Consider the following 20,744-nt stretch of genomic DNA (forward strand, 5'->3'; position numbering starts at 1 on the left):
AACAGAATATAATTACCACATGTAAAATGTTCTATATCGTAATAAAGGAGCCATGCATTAAAGATAACCTTTGTGAAAAGCTTAAAACACCGGGAAGCCCATAATCAAGTAATGTGCTGATTGTGAGAGGCTTCGTCCCATTTCGCAAAAATAATTTACGCTGCCAGCAGAATGGCAGATGAGTTATGACAGTGGTATCAAATTACAAGATTGCTCTGTTTGTGGGTATATATGCTTAAAAAATTATCTTTTGGTTCAAGCATAATCTCCTTTTTTCTACACTGCTCCTCCCAACCAACATGCAAAGAAACATGAGCCCATTTGCAAACTACAGTAACTAAAATTAGGGATGGGAATTTAATTTTACGAAAGAGCAAGAAAAGAGAGAGAAAATTAGAGGGAGAGGGAGAAAAGTGGAAAAGACTATGGGCATGCAAAAAACTAAGTTAAAGGATAATTCCGGTTTGTTTAAACCTGGCCGTTATTTCCCATCTTTTTCGGTCTAAATGACTAATAGGGACAAAAAAGATTGGAATCAGTCCAATGTTGAGCGAGGTCGCCATAACCGGCAACCGTGAAACGACTGCAATGTAATCAAAACGGGCATCTGTCTGTGTCAAGGTATGTCCATCAAAAGTGCTTGTTGTTGCACCTGACAGGCTCAGAATAGTTATTATAATTATTGATTGGATTCCTATAGAGATCAACGTGTCTGACATGTAACAGAAGTCTCGCTCTGACATCTCGCGAGAGGTGAGTAGTTGCAGGACGACGACAACAGTGCAAATGTGAGTGAGAGTTAGAAAAAGTCGTCCAGGAGAAAGTGGAGTAATGTTACAGAGTTGGAGTACAGAAAATGTAGCTTAGTGTTATATAAAACAGATAAACAAACAATGGTTCGTGTTTGCGCATTTCCGAACTGTGGCAACAAAATGATGCAGCACACTTTGCGAAGCTTTCACAGACTACCTTTAGGGGACGTTCAATTATGGAATATGATATCAACAAGCTTACATTATCACGGTAATATTGTTGCGAAAGTTTGTGTACATAGTGTAAAAAAGTCGTATTTATGCTTCCCTATTATATGAACTAACGTTATCAAACGTTTTTATACGAACATTCCATATCCTATACATTAGAAGATGTCAGAGGCAATGAATGATGATGGTAGCTATTACTGATCATTATTATTATTATTATTACTTTTAAGATTTGGCATGACTTCTTTTGTAAACATCAGAAAACACGCCCCCCCGCACAAATAATACAGGCACTGAAAGGGACAAAAGAGAACGGAAGAAGCAAAACGTAAACAAAGAGGTCTATGTATGATTCTTATCCATAATGTTGTCAGACACTTCTAATGACAATTCTGAGCCTGTCCGTGGCAAAAACAACTACTTCTAGTGGATGTACTTTGATGCAGACAAATGCCCCTTTTGATTACATTGCAGCCGTTTCGTCCCTATTCAGCATTTAGACCCAAAAAGACGGGAAAATAAGGCCCAGGTTGAAAAATATAGTAAATATCCTTTAAAAACAGCATCAAAAAAAATATTATATTATTATAATATAAAGAGGACACTGAGGTTTACAAATGGTCTTTTTTGTGGGGATGTTTTCCTTGCTGGCAGGTGTGACTTGTGACAGTATATCACACTCATTCATGGTGGCTGCTGTTTGCTGGTCCCACCTGAGCGTCCCTCTAATTTTGATTTTTTGCCTCTAAACCACTGACTAACACTAACACAGAGGCAAGAGGTAAACCTAGAGCAAAGCTTAACAATGTCCCTTCTGAAAATTATAATTTCAGTTCGTTAAAGTTGGCCCCATTAAAAAAATGTGTTTTGCTTATTGTTACGTGACTTGGAAGTTTGAACCTCACTGTGCAGAATGACATATCTGCTGGAGGAGGAAAGTTTCTCTGTGCTAACTTTAAATCTCAGTTTAAACGTGTACATACTAGATGATTTTGTGACATCACAATTCGTTTGATTAAGTTGGGAAACCAATCATGGTCCAGTATGGAACTTAAACAAGTATGATGTACAAATGTGAAGACTTTTCATAAATAAAATAAATAAATAAAATATTTGCAGAAATTTTTCAATAAGGAAAAATGAGCAGATATAATTTTAAATTTTTTTTATCTAGGTAGATGAACTTTTTTGTTAAATAAATATTATTAAAATATTAGACAATAACTATTATTTGAGGCAGGGTATTTAAAAAAAAGCAGTCTTCTAACACACACAGACACACTAATCAAAACTGTGAATAATACAGTACCTTTAGTTCTTGACTATTTGATTTCTTTCTCCTCTTCAAATCCTGTCAAGATAACTTTTCACAAAAATGCACTGCCTCATGGTAATATCAATAATGTGAGGAGAACTTTAATCAGTTCCTAAAGGGTAAAATTATGAGATAAGAGTGATGTTTCTGTTTCTGATACCGGCCATCAAATTTTAAAATTAGATACTAACCATACATAATGATAGTGTAGGTAACTATTCTAGGCACTGATTCATACAAATCTCAGCGACAAATCATAAAATATAGAATTATTAAGACAAAAATATACCGTATTTATTATCATCATTATTACAGAATATTAATATCAGCCATCAAAAGTCCCAATCAGCCTCTCTCTTTCTAGTGAGTTAGAGGTCTCTGCAAGAGGATGCTGTTGTCATTTTACAAAACTGCAAACAGGCAACAAAAGAGAAGGTTATAGAGCAGTACCTCTGGTGTGCATGTCAACCATGGAAAGGTGATTACAGTCAGTGAGCTACTGCAGTCAATCCATGGCAGTGGGTCACACATAGCAGAGGAGCTTCATGTGTGGTTTGAACAAGACTAGGTCAAAACATAGTATGTGGCTGGACCACCCTTTATCTTTTTGCTTCTCTCCTACTCTCTGTGCTCACATATACAGTAATGACAGGTTTGTCATGGACATTTGCGTTTATAGGACTGGCCCCACTGTTGCGGTCCAGCCAAAAAAAGGAAGTGCGTCATACTATGAAAATTTCTAAATCCACCAAACTTCCCCCATATGCTGCATTTTTAATCACCATCTGTATTCTATCACAGAAACTACTTTCCCAGTGGTTGAAAAAAACAAAACATACTCTTGCTTAACGTTCCTCCTCGTTTAAACATGTCAAAATAGGAATTAAATTATAAACAAATTTTTAAAATGAATATATTGCACTGTATATATATGAATATATGTATACACAATGCTTCCCCCACTGATGTTAATTAAAATGTCATTATATATAAACTATTGCATGAAAATGCATTTATAATAACAGCCTGACAATTTCTGAAATGACAACCAAGTAAAGTAAGATTTTTATACAGTTTTATTCACAGTGCTGAATGACTGTAGTAAACCTGTGGTGACTTCATGATTCATTCAGACCCTTCTTGCCTGCCAAACAATACAGCACTGGTTTCTGCCCTGACTGTAACTTTACAGAATCAGAAATAATAGGATCTATATTTATTGACAACTAAATTCATTCATTCATATTAATTTAGAATCTTTGATTTATAAAAAAAAAAGTGACACTCATTAAGACAAAAGTAATCAAGTACGTTAAAAAAAAAAAAGGTATGAGGCAGTAAAATGGCAGAGATTAAAGAGGAACTCAACTATTCTTACACGTAAAGGTCAGTTCCCTCTTCATGAAAAGTACCAGTCAGCCTGTAAAAAACCTGTATAATGTCTTCCTTGGCTCTGGGGAACCTTTGTCAAGTATGAGCAAATAACCCTGGTGATGTCATCAGGGTTACTATCTCAGTCTAGGTTTCGAGACTTCAAAATGTTAACAGAAAGCCCACATTACAAACAGGGTGCAAGAAATTTGAAAATGCATGGACATTTATATGCAGGAAGGGTCTAATGAAAAAATGTCATTGGTTTCATTTTGGGAAAAGTAGCGACCACTGTTTTTGGACCCTGACAAATACTAGACACTTAACATCTATTTTAACCATTAAAAAAAAAAAAAAAAAAAAGTTTTTTAATCTCTCCAGACTAAACCAAAATAAATTGAAGTTGCAAGCAGCGTTGACTGTGCCTTCGCACTTTTGAGCACGTCGGGGCTACTTCATTGGAATTTTGTAGGGGGGGCGCTACTGAGCCATTTTGCCAAAGCCAAGTGCAAGACCCATAAAATGTGCAAATTTTCACTGTCTGACGCACGTGCAAAGATTTGTGAGTTTTCAAGCACCGTTAGCCCCTCAAAAATGCAATTAATTTTTCCTAAGAATAATAATAATATAAGTTGCAAGCAGCGTTGATTGGGCCCTTGCAACATCATGCACGTGGGGGATGCTGGCGGGATACTGGTTGACGCAATTGGGCACTTTCGTGACCATTGGAGACTGCGGGATGTTATGTCCTGCATGGAGTGCGTGGCGGCAGACATGAGGCATTGCACATTTTCCATTAAATCCTGTGTGCAGAATGTGATGCTAGAGAATGTGCCCCAAATGTGCATTATGTTGTTGTATGAAGTGTAGACGAGATCATGACACTTTTATGCAAATAAAATGATGATTGTCACACAAGGCTTACTTCCTGTTTCCAGTAGGTGGCATCATTACTATGATTCAATATTGGCCTGTAGATGTCTTCAGATGTCTTATCAAATGTGAAATGTCGGAAAGATCTGAGGACGTTGATTTGAGTTACAACAATTCTGTTTTCATGTCAAGACATTGAAATTCACTGCACCGCCGGAGAAACGGTTCAATGAAAACTCACTATCTTCACAATAAAGCATCTTCAAGGTCTTCAAACTTTTCTGACCACATTTTCAAGTTGATCTGGTCAGACCGCTAGGAGGAATGCATCAAAGTACAAAACATGTAATTTCCTGTTGCCAATATTGGCATGCAGATGTCTTCAGGCCTGGACTCTTATCTATAATGTGAAGTATGGGGCAGATTGGACAACGTATATTTCAGTTACATTTCATGGCATAACATCGAAAATTGCCATTGACATGCTGTTCGATGAAAACTGAAAAGCTTCGCAATTTAATATTATGAAGGTCTTAATATTGCACTGAGGAAATTTTATGTTGAGTTGATTAACAAACTCCTAGAGAATTAAAGTGCAAAGCCTGTAAATGGCAAAAACGGCATCAAAATTGCACAGTAAATTCAGAATGGCTGACTTCATGTTGTTGTTAGGTTATGGCTCCAACGGGCTTTTTTTTATGTCTTGGGATGTTACATTTGCCTACCAAATTTTGTACATGTAGGTGAAACATACTGTGAGGGCTACTTTGTTGAACTTCTGTAGGGGGCGTTACCAAGTGATCTTGCCACAGCCATGCGCAACACCCATCAAATATGTAAATTTTAGCCATGTCTGATGCATCTGCAGTTTCCTGAGTTTTCGAGCACGTTTAACCACTCAAAAATGCAATTCATTTGCATGGATAATAATAAAAAACAATAACATTAGCGATTCCAATAGAGTCTTCGCACTGGTTGATGCTCAGGCCCAATTAATAATAAACGTAGCGATCCCACTAGGGTCCTCGCATTGGTCCATGCTCAGGTCCTTATTATAATAATAATCTCTACGTAAACAATAAGCTCCTTGCACCTTCTGTATCAGGGACCATTCCAGCCCTGGCACCTTCAGTGCTACTGTTTATGTCACACTATTTCAGGGCAGGAATAATGTTTAACATGCATTATTATTTTATCATACTACAGTTGCAATCAGAAATATTCAACCCCCTCACCTCAAAAGACATTATAGTGGATGAAAGATCATAATAAATGACAAAAAACTTCATTAACAAAAAATATTTATTGATACATATTTGAGTTATTCTGACAACAGAAGTTGACTTAACTTTGAAGTTTAAAGGAAAAATGTAACTCTTTTAACACGTGCAGTATTATTCAACCCCCAGCTTCAGTACTTTGTGGCGCATCCATTAGCTTTTATAACTTCAAACAAACTTTTTCAGTAAGTGCTGACAGGCTTCTTATACCTCTCGATCAGAATCTTTGCCCATTCTTCACGTGCAAAAGCCTATAGCTCAGTAATGTTTGATGGCTTCCGTGCTGCAACTGCCTTTTTTTAAATCCCACCAAAGATTTTAGATCGGATTTAAATCTGGTGACTGAGAAGGCCACTCCAGGACGTTCGAGGATCTTTTTCTCAACCAAGCTTTGGTTGACTTGGAGGTGTACTTGGGATAATTGTCTTGCTGGAAAGTCCAATGATCACCAAGGTTTAATTTGTCAACAGAAGGCATCACGTTCCTCTTTGGCCTGGTATTTCTGGGAATCCATGATGCCAGGTGCACGATCAAGATTGCCAGTTCCTGCCATAGAACAGCCCCACATCATCAATGACCCACCTCCATGCTTGACCGTGGGGATGGTATTCTTCTGGTCATAAGCCTGGCCTTTCGCTCGCCAGACATACCGCTGGTCCATATGTCAAAACAGTACCAGTTTGGTTTTATCAGTCCATAGAACTGTCTCCAAAAACTCTGTAGTCTTATCCAAATTCCTCCTGGCATATTCTAGTTGACTTTTGATGTTCCTTTTGGTCAAGAGTGGAGTGCGTCTTGGAGTCCGGCCATGAAGTCCTTGTTTATTCAGTGCATGTCTTATAGTTGCCACTGAAGCACTCGTACAAGCTTTCATCAGGTCATCCTGTAGGTGTCTTGCAGTCACACGGGGTTTCTCTTAGTTGTTCTGACTAAGTTGCTAAGAGCCCTTGATGAATTGTTGGGCTTTCTTCCATGGCCAGGCAGGTTTGCAGCTCTTCCATAAGTTTTAAACTTCCTTATAATGCTACCAATGGTGTCTCTTGGAATATAACATTTTTTTGAAATCTTCTTATACCCAAGGCCTTTAAGGTGTGACGAAATAATCTCTTCTCTCAGCTTTTGTTGAAGCTTCTTTGTCTTTCCCATGATTGCAACTCACCTTGAATACCTTCACGGGTGGGGTTTATATACGCATCACAGCTAAAGCAAATGAAGGATCATTATGCAGTTCCCAAAGGCTTGATTATGTTTCAACTCTACTTTAGGCCATAAAAACTGCCAGACAACTTTAAAAAACAACAATATTATATAGGGGTTGAATAATTGTGACATGGCTATCTTAAATATACTGTTACATACAAATACTACATCATGCATTTTCTGTGTTGATTTTATGTATCACTCAACTCATAAAGAAGTCATTCAAAGCAGAATCTTGCTCTCTGACAAAACGTTAATGGATAAATCCTTAAAATCTTTGGGGAGTTGAATATTTCTGATTGCAACTGTATATACTGTAAGATTTTTTTTAATTGAATGTGGCATCCACCCAGAAATTCTGAGAAATCCCTGAGGCAGTAAACTCAGTCATGTATTGCGTATTTCCAGATGCACAAAGGTCGGGAGGTATTCTTGACTGGCCTAACCCTACTAGAGAAAGACGAGGTAAACATGCTGAATAGTCCTGCTTTTTATAATGAAAACCGAACAGTAAATCACACGTGCACCATTGTCTAACCGGTTATGAAAACTTTGCTTAGTTAAAGCAAGCCCCAGAGTTTCTGTATATGCTGTACCAATGGATAAAAAATTAAGGGAAAAAACAACAAGTGTCATGGTAAGGTGTTGTTGCACCATGAGCCTCCAAAACAACTTCAATGCTGCTTGTCATAGGTTAACCAAGTGTGTGGAACCTTCCTGAAGGGATGGGCAGCATTCTTCCAAAAAATATTTGGAGTTTTGATAATGGTAGTGGAGAGCACTGTTGCTCCAAAATCTATGATAAAGGTTCAGTTGGGTTGAGAGGCAAGCAACTTTTATATATTATGCAATCATAGGGTATGGAAAAATGTAACATGCATTTGTCACCATTATTCAATTCAATTCCATTTTATTTACATAGTGCCACATCATAACAGAAGTTATTTCAGGGCATTTTTCAAATGGAGCAAGTCTAGACTGTTTTATAGTAATATTTACAGAAACCCAACATTCCCCAAAAGTAAGCACTTGGCGATGGTAGTAAGGAAAAACTCCCTTTTAACAGGCACAAAACCTTGAATAGAAACCGGCTCATTATAATGATAATGATCATCATCATCATCATCATCAGACTAAATATCAGAATAATAATAAACAACTGAAGCAGTGCAGCAGGATCAGGGGGGCAGTAGGTGGTTTGCAGTCAAAAATCCAAACTCTGCAGCTCCAGAGACAGAAATACCTGCAGAAAGCGACAGGAAGAGAGAGGAGAGAGACGAGAAACCACAAAACTAAAGGAGAGAGAATAAGCCAAGTTAGTGACAAACATTAATGGGATGTGAATTTGTATGAATAGAGAGGGAGAGGAGGAGAGAGGAACTTGGTGCATCATGGGAAGTCCCCTGGAAGTCTAGGCCTATAGCAGCACAATTATGGAATGGTTCAATGCAAGCCTGAGCCAGCCCTAACTATAAGCTTTATCAAAAATGAAGTTTTTAAGCCTACTCTTAAACGTGGAGAGGGTGTCTGCCTCGCAGACCCAAACTGGAAGAAGGTTCCACTGCAGAGGGTACCCGATAGCCCACTCTATTGGGCGCGCTTCGGGTACTCCCAACGGTCCACCACCCCGCCAAAGCGGTGGGATTTCTCCTGTTGTCCAGTCCAACTATCACACACGGTCTGTGTCATAGTTGGAATGTGTTTATGTGTGAGAGAGAGAAAGAGAGAGGGGCAAGGAGAGGCTGAGTGAATCAATGCCCTGCACCTTTACTGCAGTTGTCTTCAGTTGCTGGTTGTTTTTGGGTCTTTCTGCCTTCAGTTTTGTCTTTAGTAAGTGAAAAGGATGTTTAATCGGGCTTAGGTCAGGTGACTGACTTGGCCATTTAAGAATATTCTGGTTCTTTGCCTTGAGAGGCATGCTTTCTCAGTATGTTTTGGGTCATTATAAACCTGTTTTGTGAAGTATCGTCCTAATCAGTTTTGCAGCATTTGGCTGAATCTGAGCAGATAGTAGAGCCCTATACACTTCAGAATTCATCGTATTACTTCTATCATCAGTCACATCATCAGTAAACACCAGTTGCCCAGTTCCATTGGCAGCCATATGACAGACAAGCGACAGATGATGTGGTATGCTTTGGATCATGAGCCGTTCCTTTCTTCACTATACTCTTCTCTTCCCATCACTATGGTACAAGTTAATCTTGGTTTCATCTGTCCAAAGAATCTTGTTCCAGAACTGGGCAGGCTTTTTTAGATGTTCTTGGCAAAGGCTAATCTGGCCTTTCTGTTCTTGAGAGTTACCAGTGGTTTGCACCTTGTGGTAAACAGTCTGTATTTCCATTCATGAAGACATCTCTGGATTGTAGACTTTGACAGTGATACCCCTACCTCCTCTAGTGTGTTCTTTTTTAACTTAATGATGGCCTCCTTTATTTGCATTGACACTTCTTTGGACCGTATATTGAGAGTTCCCATGAACAGCTACCAAATGAAAATTCAACACTTGGAATCAACTCCAGACTTTTTTTCTGCTTAATTTTTCATGAACAGACCACACCTGGCCATGAAACTAACAGTCAGTCGACTGTTAAATTACTTGTGAGCCTCTGAAAATGAGGAACTCCTTGTGGAACTCCGTGACAAACATTTGAGTATATGGAGGTTTTATCATTAATGTGTACAAAATGAAGTCGATCTGAAAAATAGGACTTAAACCAGCTTGGAGTGGCCAATTAAATGTTCCAGTCTCTGTAATAGGATATGATGGTCTGTAGTGTCAAATGCAGCACTAAGATCTAACAAGACAAGTACAGAGACAAGTCCTTTGTTTGTTGCAATTACAAGGTCATTTGTAACTTTCACCAGTGTAGTGTCTGTGCTATGATGCACTCTAAAGCCTGACTGAAAATCCTCAAATAAACTATTGTTATGTAGAAAGTCACACAACTGTTTGGCGACAGCCTTCTCAAGGACTTTAGAGAGAACAGGAAGGTTAGATATAGGTCTATCGTTGACCAAAACACTGGATCAAGACTAGGCTTTTTAAAAGCAGGTTTTATTACAGCTACTTTAAAAGGACTGTGGTACATAGCCTGTTTAAAGACAGATTGATTATATCTAGTAAAGAAGTGCTAACTAAGGGTAAAACTTCCTTAAGAAGTATAACTGGGATGGGGTCTAAGAGAAAGGTTAATGGTTTAGATAAAGCAATTGTTGGAATTAGTTGGTGTAATTCGATGAGAGGAAAAAAGTCTGAATATTCATCAGGTTTTGAAGCTATTTCTAAGAATCCTGTGTTAGAAGATAAATCCGTGCCGGTTGAGGGCAGGGGGGATGACTTTTGTCTCTAATAGTTAGAATTTTATCATTAAAGAAGCTCATGAAATCATTTATTACTGAGAGCTTTAGGAATACATGGATCATGGAGCTATGGCCTTCTGTCAGCCCGGTTTCTGAAAAGAAACCAAGGGTTGTTTTTATTTTGCTCTATTAATGATGATTAATAGGCTGCTCGGGCATTACAGAGGGCCTTTCTACATGCTTTAAGACTACCTTTCCAGGCTAAGCGAGATTCTTCAAGTTTGGTTGAAAGCCATGTCCATTCAAGTTTTTGCGTTGTTTGCTTTCATATGGGGGTTTAGGAATTAAACCATGGAGCTCACCTCTTTTGTTTAATTTTGTTTTTTAGAGGAGCAATAGAGTCAAGTGTCATTTGCAATCGAGCACTATCAAGATGATCAACTTAGGATGGACTGAAGTTATCGTAGGAGTCCTCTGTTATATTGTAACATGGCAGTGAATTAAGTGCTGATGGAATTACTTCCTTAGATTTAGCTACAGGACTATCAGATAGAAATCTAGTAAAGACATTTTTTCATAATGGTGTGTAGTCTACTAACAGTTATTAAATAATGGTCCAATAAAAGAGGATTCTATGGAAATACTATTAAATTTAAAATTTAAATGCCATAAGTAAGAACAAGGTCAAGGGTGTGGATAAAACAGTGAATAGGTTTATTCACTTTGATTGAAGACAATTGAGTCAGATAAACACAGTGCTAAAGCTATCATTATCAAAGTCCACATGAATATTAAAATCACCTACTATAATTGGTTTATCTGTAATAAGAACTAAACTTGAAAAAACCTCTGAGAATTCAGATTAAAAATTCAAAGCACGGTCCAGGAGTGCGGTACACTACAACAAATAGTTTAAAATAGTTAATTTTTAACAGGTTGGTTGTGTGAATCTAAAAACCAGGCTGTCGAATGAGTTATAATTGAGTTTAGGTTTAGGAGTGATAAATAAATTTGAGTCAAAAATGGCTGCAACTCCACCTCCTCGGCCAGTGTCTTGAGGAAGTGAGTATTAATCTGACTCAGGGGAGTGGATTAATTTTAAGATAACATGTGTCACAGCCAGGTTTCAGTAAAACAAAATAAATCAATAAGATGATCTGATATTAGATTGTTTAGTAATACAGCTTTAGATGAGAGCGATCTAATGTTTAAGGGTCCACATTTAATTCCCCAATTTTTTGTACTTTTGCAGTGATGGACTTATTTTTTATCAAGTTTATATGTACACTCTTCTGTTTATTTTTGAGTTGATTAATTTAGGTAGTCGGGGGGCAGACACAGTCTCTATGGCGTTTTGAGTGGATGACTGCAGAGAAGCCTGTAAGACTACAACTCAGCCTCCTGGTCTCAACTCTGGGTTCTCAAGGTTTTGGTCTACTTATAAACTAAGTCAGATTTCTGGATAAGATAGCTGCTCCGTACAACTTAGGTTGTATGTCATCTCTCCTAATCAGACCAGGTCTTCCCCAGAAGGCCCGCCAATTATCTACAAATCCCATGTCGTTTGCTGGACACCACCTCGACAGCAAGCGGCTGAATTACGACATGTGGCTATACATGTCATCACCTGTCAGATTTCTAATTGCATTGGACAAAGGACTTGTCTACGTTCTTGTCTTGTTAGATGTTGGTGCTGCATTTGACACTATTGACCATCACATCCTATTACAGAGACTGGAACATTTAATTGGCATTAATGGAATCGCTCTAAACTGGTTTAAGTCCAATATCAGATCAATTTCAGTTTGTGCAGGTTAACGATAAATCCTCCATATACTCAAAAGTTAGACCTGGAGCTCCGCAAGGCTCTGTGCTTGGACCAGTTATGTTCACCTCCATTTTTATGCAGATGATACCCAATTGTACTTGTCAATGAAGCCCAATGAAACCAATCAATCAGTTAGGTAAACTTCAAGCATGCCTTAAGGACATAATGACCTGGATGACCAGCAACTTTCTGCTGTTAAACTCAGTGTGTTCTACCCCACTCAGACAAAACTTAGTGTTCTACCCCAGTAGAACACTGCACGCCCAGAATGCAGGCTTACTTGTGGTTCCTAGAGTCTCCAAAAGTAGAATGGGAGGCAGAGCCTTCAGCTATCAGGCTCCTCTCCTGTAGAACCAACTTCCAGTTTGAGTCAGGGAGGCAGAAACCCTCTCCTCTTTTAAGAGTAGGCTTAAAACCTTCCTTTTTGATAAAGCTTATAGTTAGGGCTGGCTCAGGCTTTGCTTGAACCACCCCTAGTTATGCTGCTATAGGCCTAGACTGCCGGGGGACTTACCATGATGCACCAAGCTCCTCTCTCCTCCTCCTCCTCCTCTCCATGTGTATGCATTCATATCCCATCAGTGCTGGTAACTAACTTCACTTCTTCTCTCTCCCGTAGTTTTGTGGTTTCTCGTCTTGCTCGTCTCTCCTCCTATCACTTTCTGCAGGTATTTCTGCCCCTGGTGCTAGGGTCTGGATCTGTGACTGCAAACCACCTACTTGCCCCCATGATCCTGCTCAACACTTACTGCTTCAATTATTAAGATTATCATTATTATTATCATCATATTTACTTTTTATTAGTATTATTATTCACCCTATTATTACAATTATTAGTTTTTTTTATAGTCTCATTATTATTATGCATCTATGTGGTGCCTGTATTGTGCTATGTTCTCTTTCCTCCCTCCCAGAAAACTACGGAGTCTGACATTGTCTTTGCATATGTACACAACAAACTCAACGTTAATTTTTGTGACCTCTGATTGGTGTAATCAGGTGTCGTTAACATTCTTACTATATTTACATTTATCCTTAACCATCAGTTTTAAATAGGATTCAACGTTGCCTGCTCTGGCCCTAGGAATAGATTTGACTATGGTCACTGACGTTGCTAACTTTACGTTTCTCATGATAGAGCTGCCAATAACCAGACTTGGTTTCTCAAGTGCGTGTGTTGCTGAGTGGGGAGAACCTATTTGACACGTAAACTGGTTCATGGTGAACCGTGGGCTTCTGTTTAGGGCTACGCTTCTCATTAAGGACAGTCACCCAGCAGCCCTGGCTTCCCAGCTGCTTGGGATCTGCCTGTTTTGTTAATCTTGTACATCATTACAAAAAATTCCCTGAAAGAAGCAAATTTTGACTGGCTTTGACGTGATGCTGACTGGATCTTATAGGATTTCTCATAATATTTTCGACTGAGTAATGTTATGCAATGTGTGATTTGTTTCAGTGGCATCAGTGAAACACTGTTAGACCTTTGATTTACACTTGCTTACAATAACCCTAACCTCCTAACCCTCAACTCCTGTTTGGAGAAGCTTGAAATGTTCAGTTTTGTTGAGACTGTAAGAGGTGTGTGATTTAACTTGATGGTCTGTTTGATTTTTAATGCTGTTTGGTAAATATGCCGTTAAGTGTTACTGAGAAAGTGTTGAAGATAATCCAATTATGGACACTGTGTTTCTGTTTGCCATTGTATTTCCTCTTCACCATATTACATTATCTTGTTGTGTTTGTAACTTATACAGCAGCTTTTCAGGCAACGACTACTTGTATGAAGCAGCTTTTAAGGCAACAACTACTTGTAAATCTATGTTAGGTTGACTTGAAATTAATTAACGCCCACATTCTGATAATTGGTAGGAAACTTAATATGACTAACTTTTGTCTATGAAAAATCGTTGTTTCAACATCTGCTGGTGCATCAGTTCAGTCAACGACTACTATAAACTGTAATTACAATGGTGCTTCACAATCGGTCCTACAAAAGATCCTTCCCTCTGAATGGGACAATGAGCTACTGAGGTCTATTTGTATGTACTATTAAGTAATATGATGTGATGTGACAAATAACAAAATGACACTGAATGTATGTGAGCATGCATTTATTCACAAGAACTCCTAGGATGATAGGAGAAGCTGAATTAGGGCAGTATGTTGTTTGTTTTTCAGTTGTAAGGGTTTCAACATCATTTTTTTCTCTAGATTTCTGAGTGTATTTACTCATACATTTACTTTGCATAATGTAAACTATATGACTAGAACACATGTAACTGAATATATGAAGTGGTACTGAGCTTTATTAACTGGAAGTAAATCATTTGAAGGAAAAACACCCTGTGTGACCCATTGTAGTATACAAAGAAAAATCAGTAAATCCAATTGTTTAAAAACACAGCTATGGACTTTGCAGCCAAATCTGAGCTATCTCCTGTTCGAAACACTGATTCTGTCTTTGAAGATTCTCAGTCATAAAGGTCATGGTGTTTCTAAGTGCTGTATGAAGGCAACTGGACTTGCTTGAAGTTCTTGAAACCATTTTGCCTCTCAAGTTTTAACTGACTGACGGGGAGTCCCAGGCATTTAACCTCTTGTGGGGTTGTTCACATCTTGAGAGTTGTTGAGGTCACGTGTGACTTGTTGACCCACCAGGCCACCAGTCCACCCACTAAACAGAGGAGATGGTCTATGACACCACTAATCAGCCACTTACAGTGCAGTCCTGATATCCCTCCAGAGGCAGCTTAACACCCATTCACACCATGACTCATGTGACCCGAACAATTCCCTGTCTTGGGTCAACAACTTGCATGTGACCTCAATGACTCTCAAAGTCTTAATGACGGCACAAGTGGATAAATACCTGGGACTCCCCTTGTCAATGCACTCTGAAGGAAAGGTGTGGGTTGACAATTCATCCTAAAGAACTGAGTGCTGTAAGAAACCTTGGTTGCATTACAATCTCCAGCCACCCTGAACTAATTTTTTCTCCTGTTACGGTGTTCTTTTGTAATATAAGACTGTTCTGGTTAATAGAGGTAAGCAACAAGTGCCACATATGCCAACTTTCCCACAGTGTGTTGATGCAGTGTAGAATGTAGTGATGCACTGCCTTTCCTAAAATCGAGCCCGCCTTCACAAAAGTCAGAATACCTTATCAAGCTTTTTTGAAAAATAAGAGTATGTATGAGTAGAGGTGCCGAATCACACAGCAAAGCCTTCGTGATTAATGAGCGAGGCGACTATTTATGCTGTCCTACTAACTAAGATCTGTCTGATCTGGCTCAGCAGGTGACAGAGATTGATAAAAGACATTATAATTTCAGGGAACGTTTTTTTACAAATCACATTTTACAAATGAATTACATTTTTTATGTTGTGTTATGCATACAACTATTCTAGACACCACAAAGCAATATAAGTCAGATTCAGAATGCATTTTCAAACAATACTACAAAAGGCTCAAAAATAAAAGAAAACCAATTTAAGTTATTTTCACAAACAAGCCCTTCCTGTCTACAACTACAGTAAATTCATAAATGACTGACAAAACATGTACTGTATAATACTGGAGAAATTAGAATAAATACTAATTGATTAGTTAATTTTACCAGGAAAGTTTCGCCAAGCTAACCTTGAATCTCAGTTTAAAATGTTCACGTATTAGCTGAAATGGTGACATCACAACTGGTTTTGAAGCCAATCATGGTCCACGATGAGACTTACAGAAGTGTGGAAATTTTAAGCCTCCAGTGTACATACACTAACAATCAAGTTGTTGAGTAGGAGACAAGGAGGGGACAACTAAGGTCCAGCAGTTAAAATTTTGAAATTAACAGTATATTCATATACATAAATTCTGGGTTTTTCATTGAGGGAGAAGGAGTAGATGTAATTTTAAGAATCTTTTGTAAAGGTAATTTTTTTGACAAACTATATCAGACAACAATTATCATTCAATGCAGAGTACTTTTATATGTCTTTAACTATTGAACTATTTCATGGAAAACTGACACCATTAAGTCATCATACAGTAGTATGTGCAATACGATGGGTCCTGCCTTCTGCTTCTCCCATATCACACAGCTCAAACAATCTGTTTTCCTCCTGAATATTTCTGAACCTGCCAACAATAGCCAGAGCCCCAGAATACTAGTTCACAACTGTTCAACTTCAGTTTGATGAGTTGGACAAAGTGTAGGCAAAAAGCTCAGTCAGTTACAATCAGGTGATCATGTGTGAGGGAAAAGTGAGGTATCTATGTAACTGCGGTTCTGTGAATTCTGGATGTTGGCTAGAGATGTGCATGATGGAAATTACATGTTATATATTGTCATACTGTTTTACCCAATATGATCTGCACCAAGTTTAACTAACTTTTAAGTTACTTACCGGCTATGTTATAACTGCTTGATTAGTGGGGGGTACAAAAAACAAACCCTTTAATTCAGAGCTTCATCACCTACCATCACTGATAGATTTATATGTATTCTAAGCAGCATCTTCAGATTTTTATTGCTGTTAGCTTTTTCACAATAACAGAATCTGTGTATCTGTGATACAAATACTAATTCTGATACATACAGTATACATATTTTGTGGACCACTTTGTAAGCACCTAGATTCAGGCGAGGCATAGTGGGCTATTCCTACTACCCTTCTCCATAACTGATGGCCCATCGGTTTACACTTAAGATTGATTCCTGGCTGTCTAATGTCTGGCCCCATCATGCTCTTTCAACAGGAAAGATTTGACATCAAGGAGTCGGCTTTTCATCAGACCTATAAGCCCCCTAGTGGTATGCAAAGTTGGACTTTGTGCTGGGTAAAACTATCAGAGGAAGACTGCAGATTAAAAAAAAAAAAAAGAGGTATTAACAATTCTTTTCAGATTTTAAGGATCAACATACAGTGCCTGAGCTGGATCTCTTCTTTGGATGTATGGCATTTAATTAAAGGAGAATGACACAGGAGAGCTCCAGGCGTAAAAGTCTGTTGTGACTGACTCTAGTTATCACCCTGACACTGTAACCTCTGCTATGAACCCAAGCTGTAATGCTACCCAGGCCAATAGTGATCCCCATGTCCCACAACACACTCAGTAAAACACCTTAGTATTCTCCAGTTTGAATAAAGTTAAAGGGTTACTCACTTGCACTGAAGGATCTCTTTTTTGGGCTTATACTTTGTAAAGGAACAGCCATTTATATCTCAGGATACTCTGGGAGGACTGCTAAGACTAACTTAACCTAAACTATTTCAGTGGCTACCTAGAAGTCATTTTAATTTAGCCATGTCTTCATATTGACTGTTCAGCTGAATGGCACTTTGTGTGTGTGACATCACTGTGGCTTACCTCTGCAACTTTAGGGGGAACTCCATCTCCCAGCACTTCCCTGTAGAAGCATTGCTGGGTCATGTAATAGGAGAGGCCGCTGGTTCTCTTAAAGGCATCCTTCAGCCGTTTCAATTCCACATCAGTGACTACAGAGGCAAGATGATTAGAAGAGAGATAATTAATATGTGGGATGTTAAACAACTGTTCAGAGAACTTGTGGTTTGATGTGTAATTGTGTATGATGTCACAGTGTGCTGTGTTTCTTCGTAAGCAAAAATCAAAACTGTATGTAATGATACATCTTTCTTTTACTTTAAATCATGAAGTAAAGTGAAGAAAAGTTTCATAATTTTCTACTGACCATAGTATTGAAAAGTTGGCAGTGAGGTCTGCTGTTTATCAGGGAAATACACTTCTATTTAGTTCAAATGTTTTCAAATGTCATATGTGAAGCTTTGGGAATTACAATTCAGATTCCATTCTACTCCATTGTACTGGGACCGATGACTACTTACAATTAGGGGAGAGGGGAAAAGGTTTTTTCTTTTTTGTGATTTGGATGATCCGGGTGAAAATGTAACTGTTAGTCGTTTTTGACAGACAAGTCTTGAACACATATTCACATCTCACATTTTTGTGTTTAAACACACATAAAAACATCCTCCTCTGAGCTACAGTCTATTACACATGTACCAAGAACCACTGTTCTGTGTCGAACAATTTTAAATTCATCAACCCTCAATGGTGAGTGGTGAGTCACAGCTGAAAGCTGACTAATTAGTGAGATAGATCAGGTTTATAGCTTCAGAGTAAATCCATTTTTTTTAATAAAATACCAAAATACAAAATAGATGACAAGTTCACTACAGCCAAAGGGGTTTCCACTGTTAATGGCCCTGTTCAGACATGGCATAAACCTATTTCTTGGGTGATCTGATTACAAGTGGACATTACGTGTGTGTGTGTGTGTATTTTTATTTATATTATATATTATATATATATTATATATATATATATATATATTATATATATATATATATATATATATATATATATATACACACATATACACACACACACACACACACACACACACACACGTAATGTTCTTATATTGTATTTTTTGTATTTAAAAATGTGATACACACAGTGGCATAAAAAAAAGCCCAACTCCAGGTGTGAAAAGCTTGTAGAGACTTACCCAAGAAGACTCAAAGCTATAATTTTTCTGCCAAGGGTGCTTTTACAAAGTACTGGATTACAGCGGCATGAAAAAGTTTGGGTACCCCTGGTCAAACATCTGTTACTTTGAATAGCTAAGAGAGTAAAAGACCTGATTTCCAAAAAAGCATGAAGTTAAAGATGACACATTTCTTTAATACTTCAAGCAAGGTTATTTTTTTTTTTATTTGTATCTTTTACAGTTTCAAAATAACAAAAAAAAGAAAGGGCCCAAAACAACAGTTTGATCACCCTGCATGGTCAGTACTTAGCGACACTCCCTTTGGCAAGTATCACAGCTTGTAAATGATTTTTGTGGCAGTTTACAGTTCTTGTTTGAGGGATTTTCGCCCATTCTTCCTTGCAAAAGGCTTCTAATTCTGTGAGATTCTTGGGCCGTCTCACATGCACTGATCTTCTGAAGTCTATCCACAGATTTTCAATGATGTTTAAGTCGGGGGACTGACAGCCATGGCAAAAGCTTCAGCTTGCGCCTCTTGAGGTAGTCCATTTTGGATTTTGAGTTATATTTAGGATCATTATCCTGTTGCAGAAGCCATCCTCTTTTCAGCTTTTTTACAGATGGTGTGATATTTGCTTCCATAATGTGCTGGTATTTAACTGAATCCATTCTTTCCTCTACCAGTGAAATGTTCCCTGTGCCACTGGCTGCAACTGAAGTCCAAAGCATGATCAATCCACCCCCGTGCTTAAAAGTTAGAGAGGTGCTCTTTTCATGAAATTCTGCACCCTTTTTTTTCCCTCCAAACATACCTTTGTTCTTTGTGGCCAAAAAGTTATATTTTAACATCATCAGTCAACAGGACTTGTTTCCAAATGCATCAGGCTTGTTTAGATGCTCCTTAGCAAACTTCTGACACTGAATTTTATGGTGAGGACACAGGAAAGCTTTTTGTCGGATGACTCTTCCCTGAAGGTCATATTTGTGCAGGTGTTGCTGCACAGTAGAACAGTGCACCACCACTCCACAGTCTGCTAAATCTTCCTGAAGGTCTTTTGCAATCAAACAGGGTTTTGATTTGACTTTCTAGCAATCCTACACGCAGTTGACAGTTCCTGTTAACTGCCATTTCTTTATAACATAATAAACTGAGGAAATGGATACTAGAAAACGCTTTGCTATCTTTCTTATTGCCTTCTCCTACTTTGTGGGCATCAATTATTTTAATTTTTCAGAGTGCTAGGCAGCCGCTTGGAGAAGCCCATGACTGCTGATTGTTGGAACAAAGTTTAAGGAGTCAGAGGATTTCTAAAGCTTTGAAATCTGCCTTTCCTTACGATTATTGTGAACAAGCGATAGCCCGAAGAAGCTAACTAAGATGTGGGACCTCGGTAAAAGTTATCTCTTGGGGTGCCCAAACTTTTCTCTGGTGCTCCTTTCCTTTTTTTCAGTATAAAATTGTACAAAAAAAAATTAATACACTAATCTCGCTTAAAATGTTTAAGAGAATATTACACCTTTAACATAAAGCCTTTTGAAGATCAGTCCATCTTCTACTGACCTAACTATTCAGAGTAACAGAAATTTTGAGTAGGGGTAACTAAACTTGTTCATGCCACTGTATATATGTTGAGTTATATTGAAAAGGGACAATGATGGGGTCATTGTTTATCAACTTTCCAGCAATGTATTTCACAAACTAGTTAGCAACTTAGCTTGGAGACAGCGCTTGACTCTGCTGAGAGTATTCTAAATTAAACCCAAGAATCTTTTTCTGCAATAAAAAAAGTTTTTGTATTGGCGCATATCAGACAACATATATGCCAATACCGACATATCTGTGATAAGCCATTATCAGCGGATAAAACTGGCCAAAAAATACATTGGTTGGGCTCCAGTTTAAAGCTCCTCTACTGCAAAGTGATAGTGAAGCTGTAACCATCAGCAGCATCAGCCATGCAGCACTTCATTTAACACATATCCTATTGTCCTCTGCTGCACTATGCAGCCATGTCACAGTGTGTGTGTGATACTAGGATGAAGTCCCAACGGCAACAATTACCT

At 38.2% G+C, this 20,744-nt stretch overlaps 1 protein-coding gene across 8 annotated transcripts in view; it reads right to left on the reverse strand.

The window, feature by feature from the left end:
* Window positions 1–20,744, reverse strand: part of usp32 (ubiquitin specific peptidase 32) — an 84,902-nt gene that overhangs the window by 48,019 nt on the left and 16,139 nt on the right. For all 8 annotated transcript variants that reach the window (XM_040131515.1, XM_040131511.1, XM_040131509.1 and 5 more), the window contains exon 2: window positions 17,516–17,643. In XM_040131515.1, coding sequence (XP_039987449.1) covers window positions 17,516–17,643 — 128 coding nt within the window. The remainder of the gene's footprint in view (window positions 1–17,515; window positions 17,644–20,744) is intronic.

This window comes from Xiphias gladius, chromosome 7, assembly GCF_016859285.1.
Source record: "Xiphias gladius isolate SHS-SW01 ecotype Sanya breed wild chromosome 7, ASM1685928v1, whole genome shotgun sequence".
Taxonomy (NCBI): Eukaryota; Metazoa; Chordata; class Actinopteri; order Istiophoriformes; family Xiphiidae; genus Xiphias; species Xiphias gladius.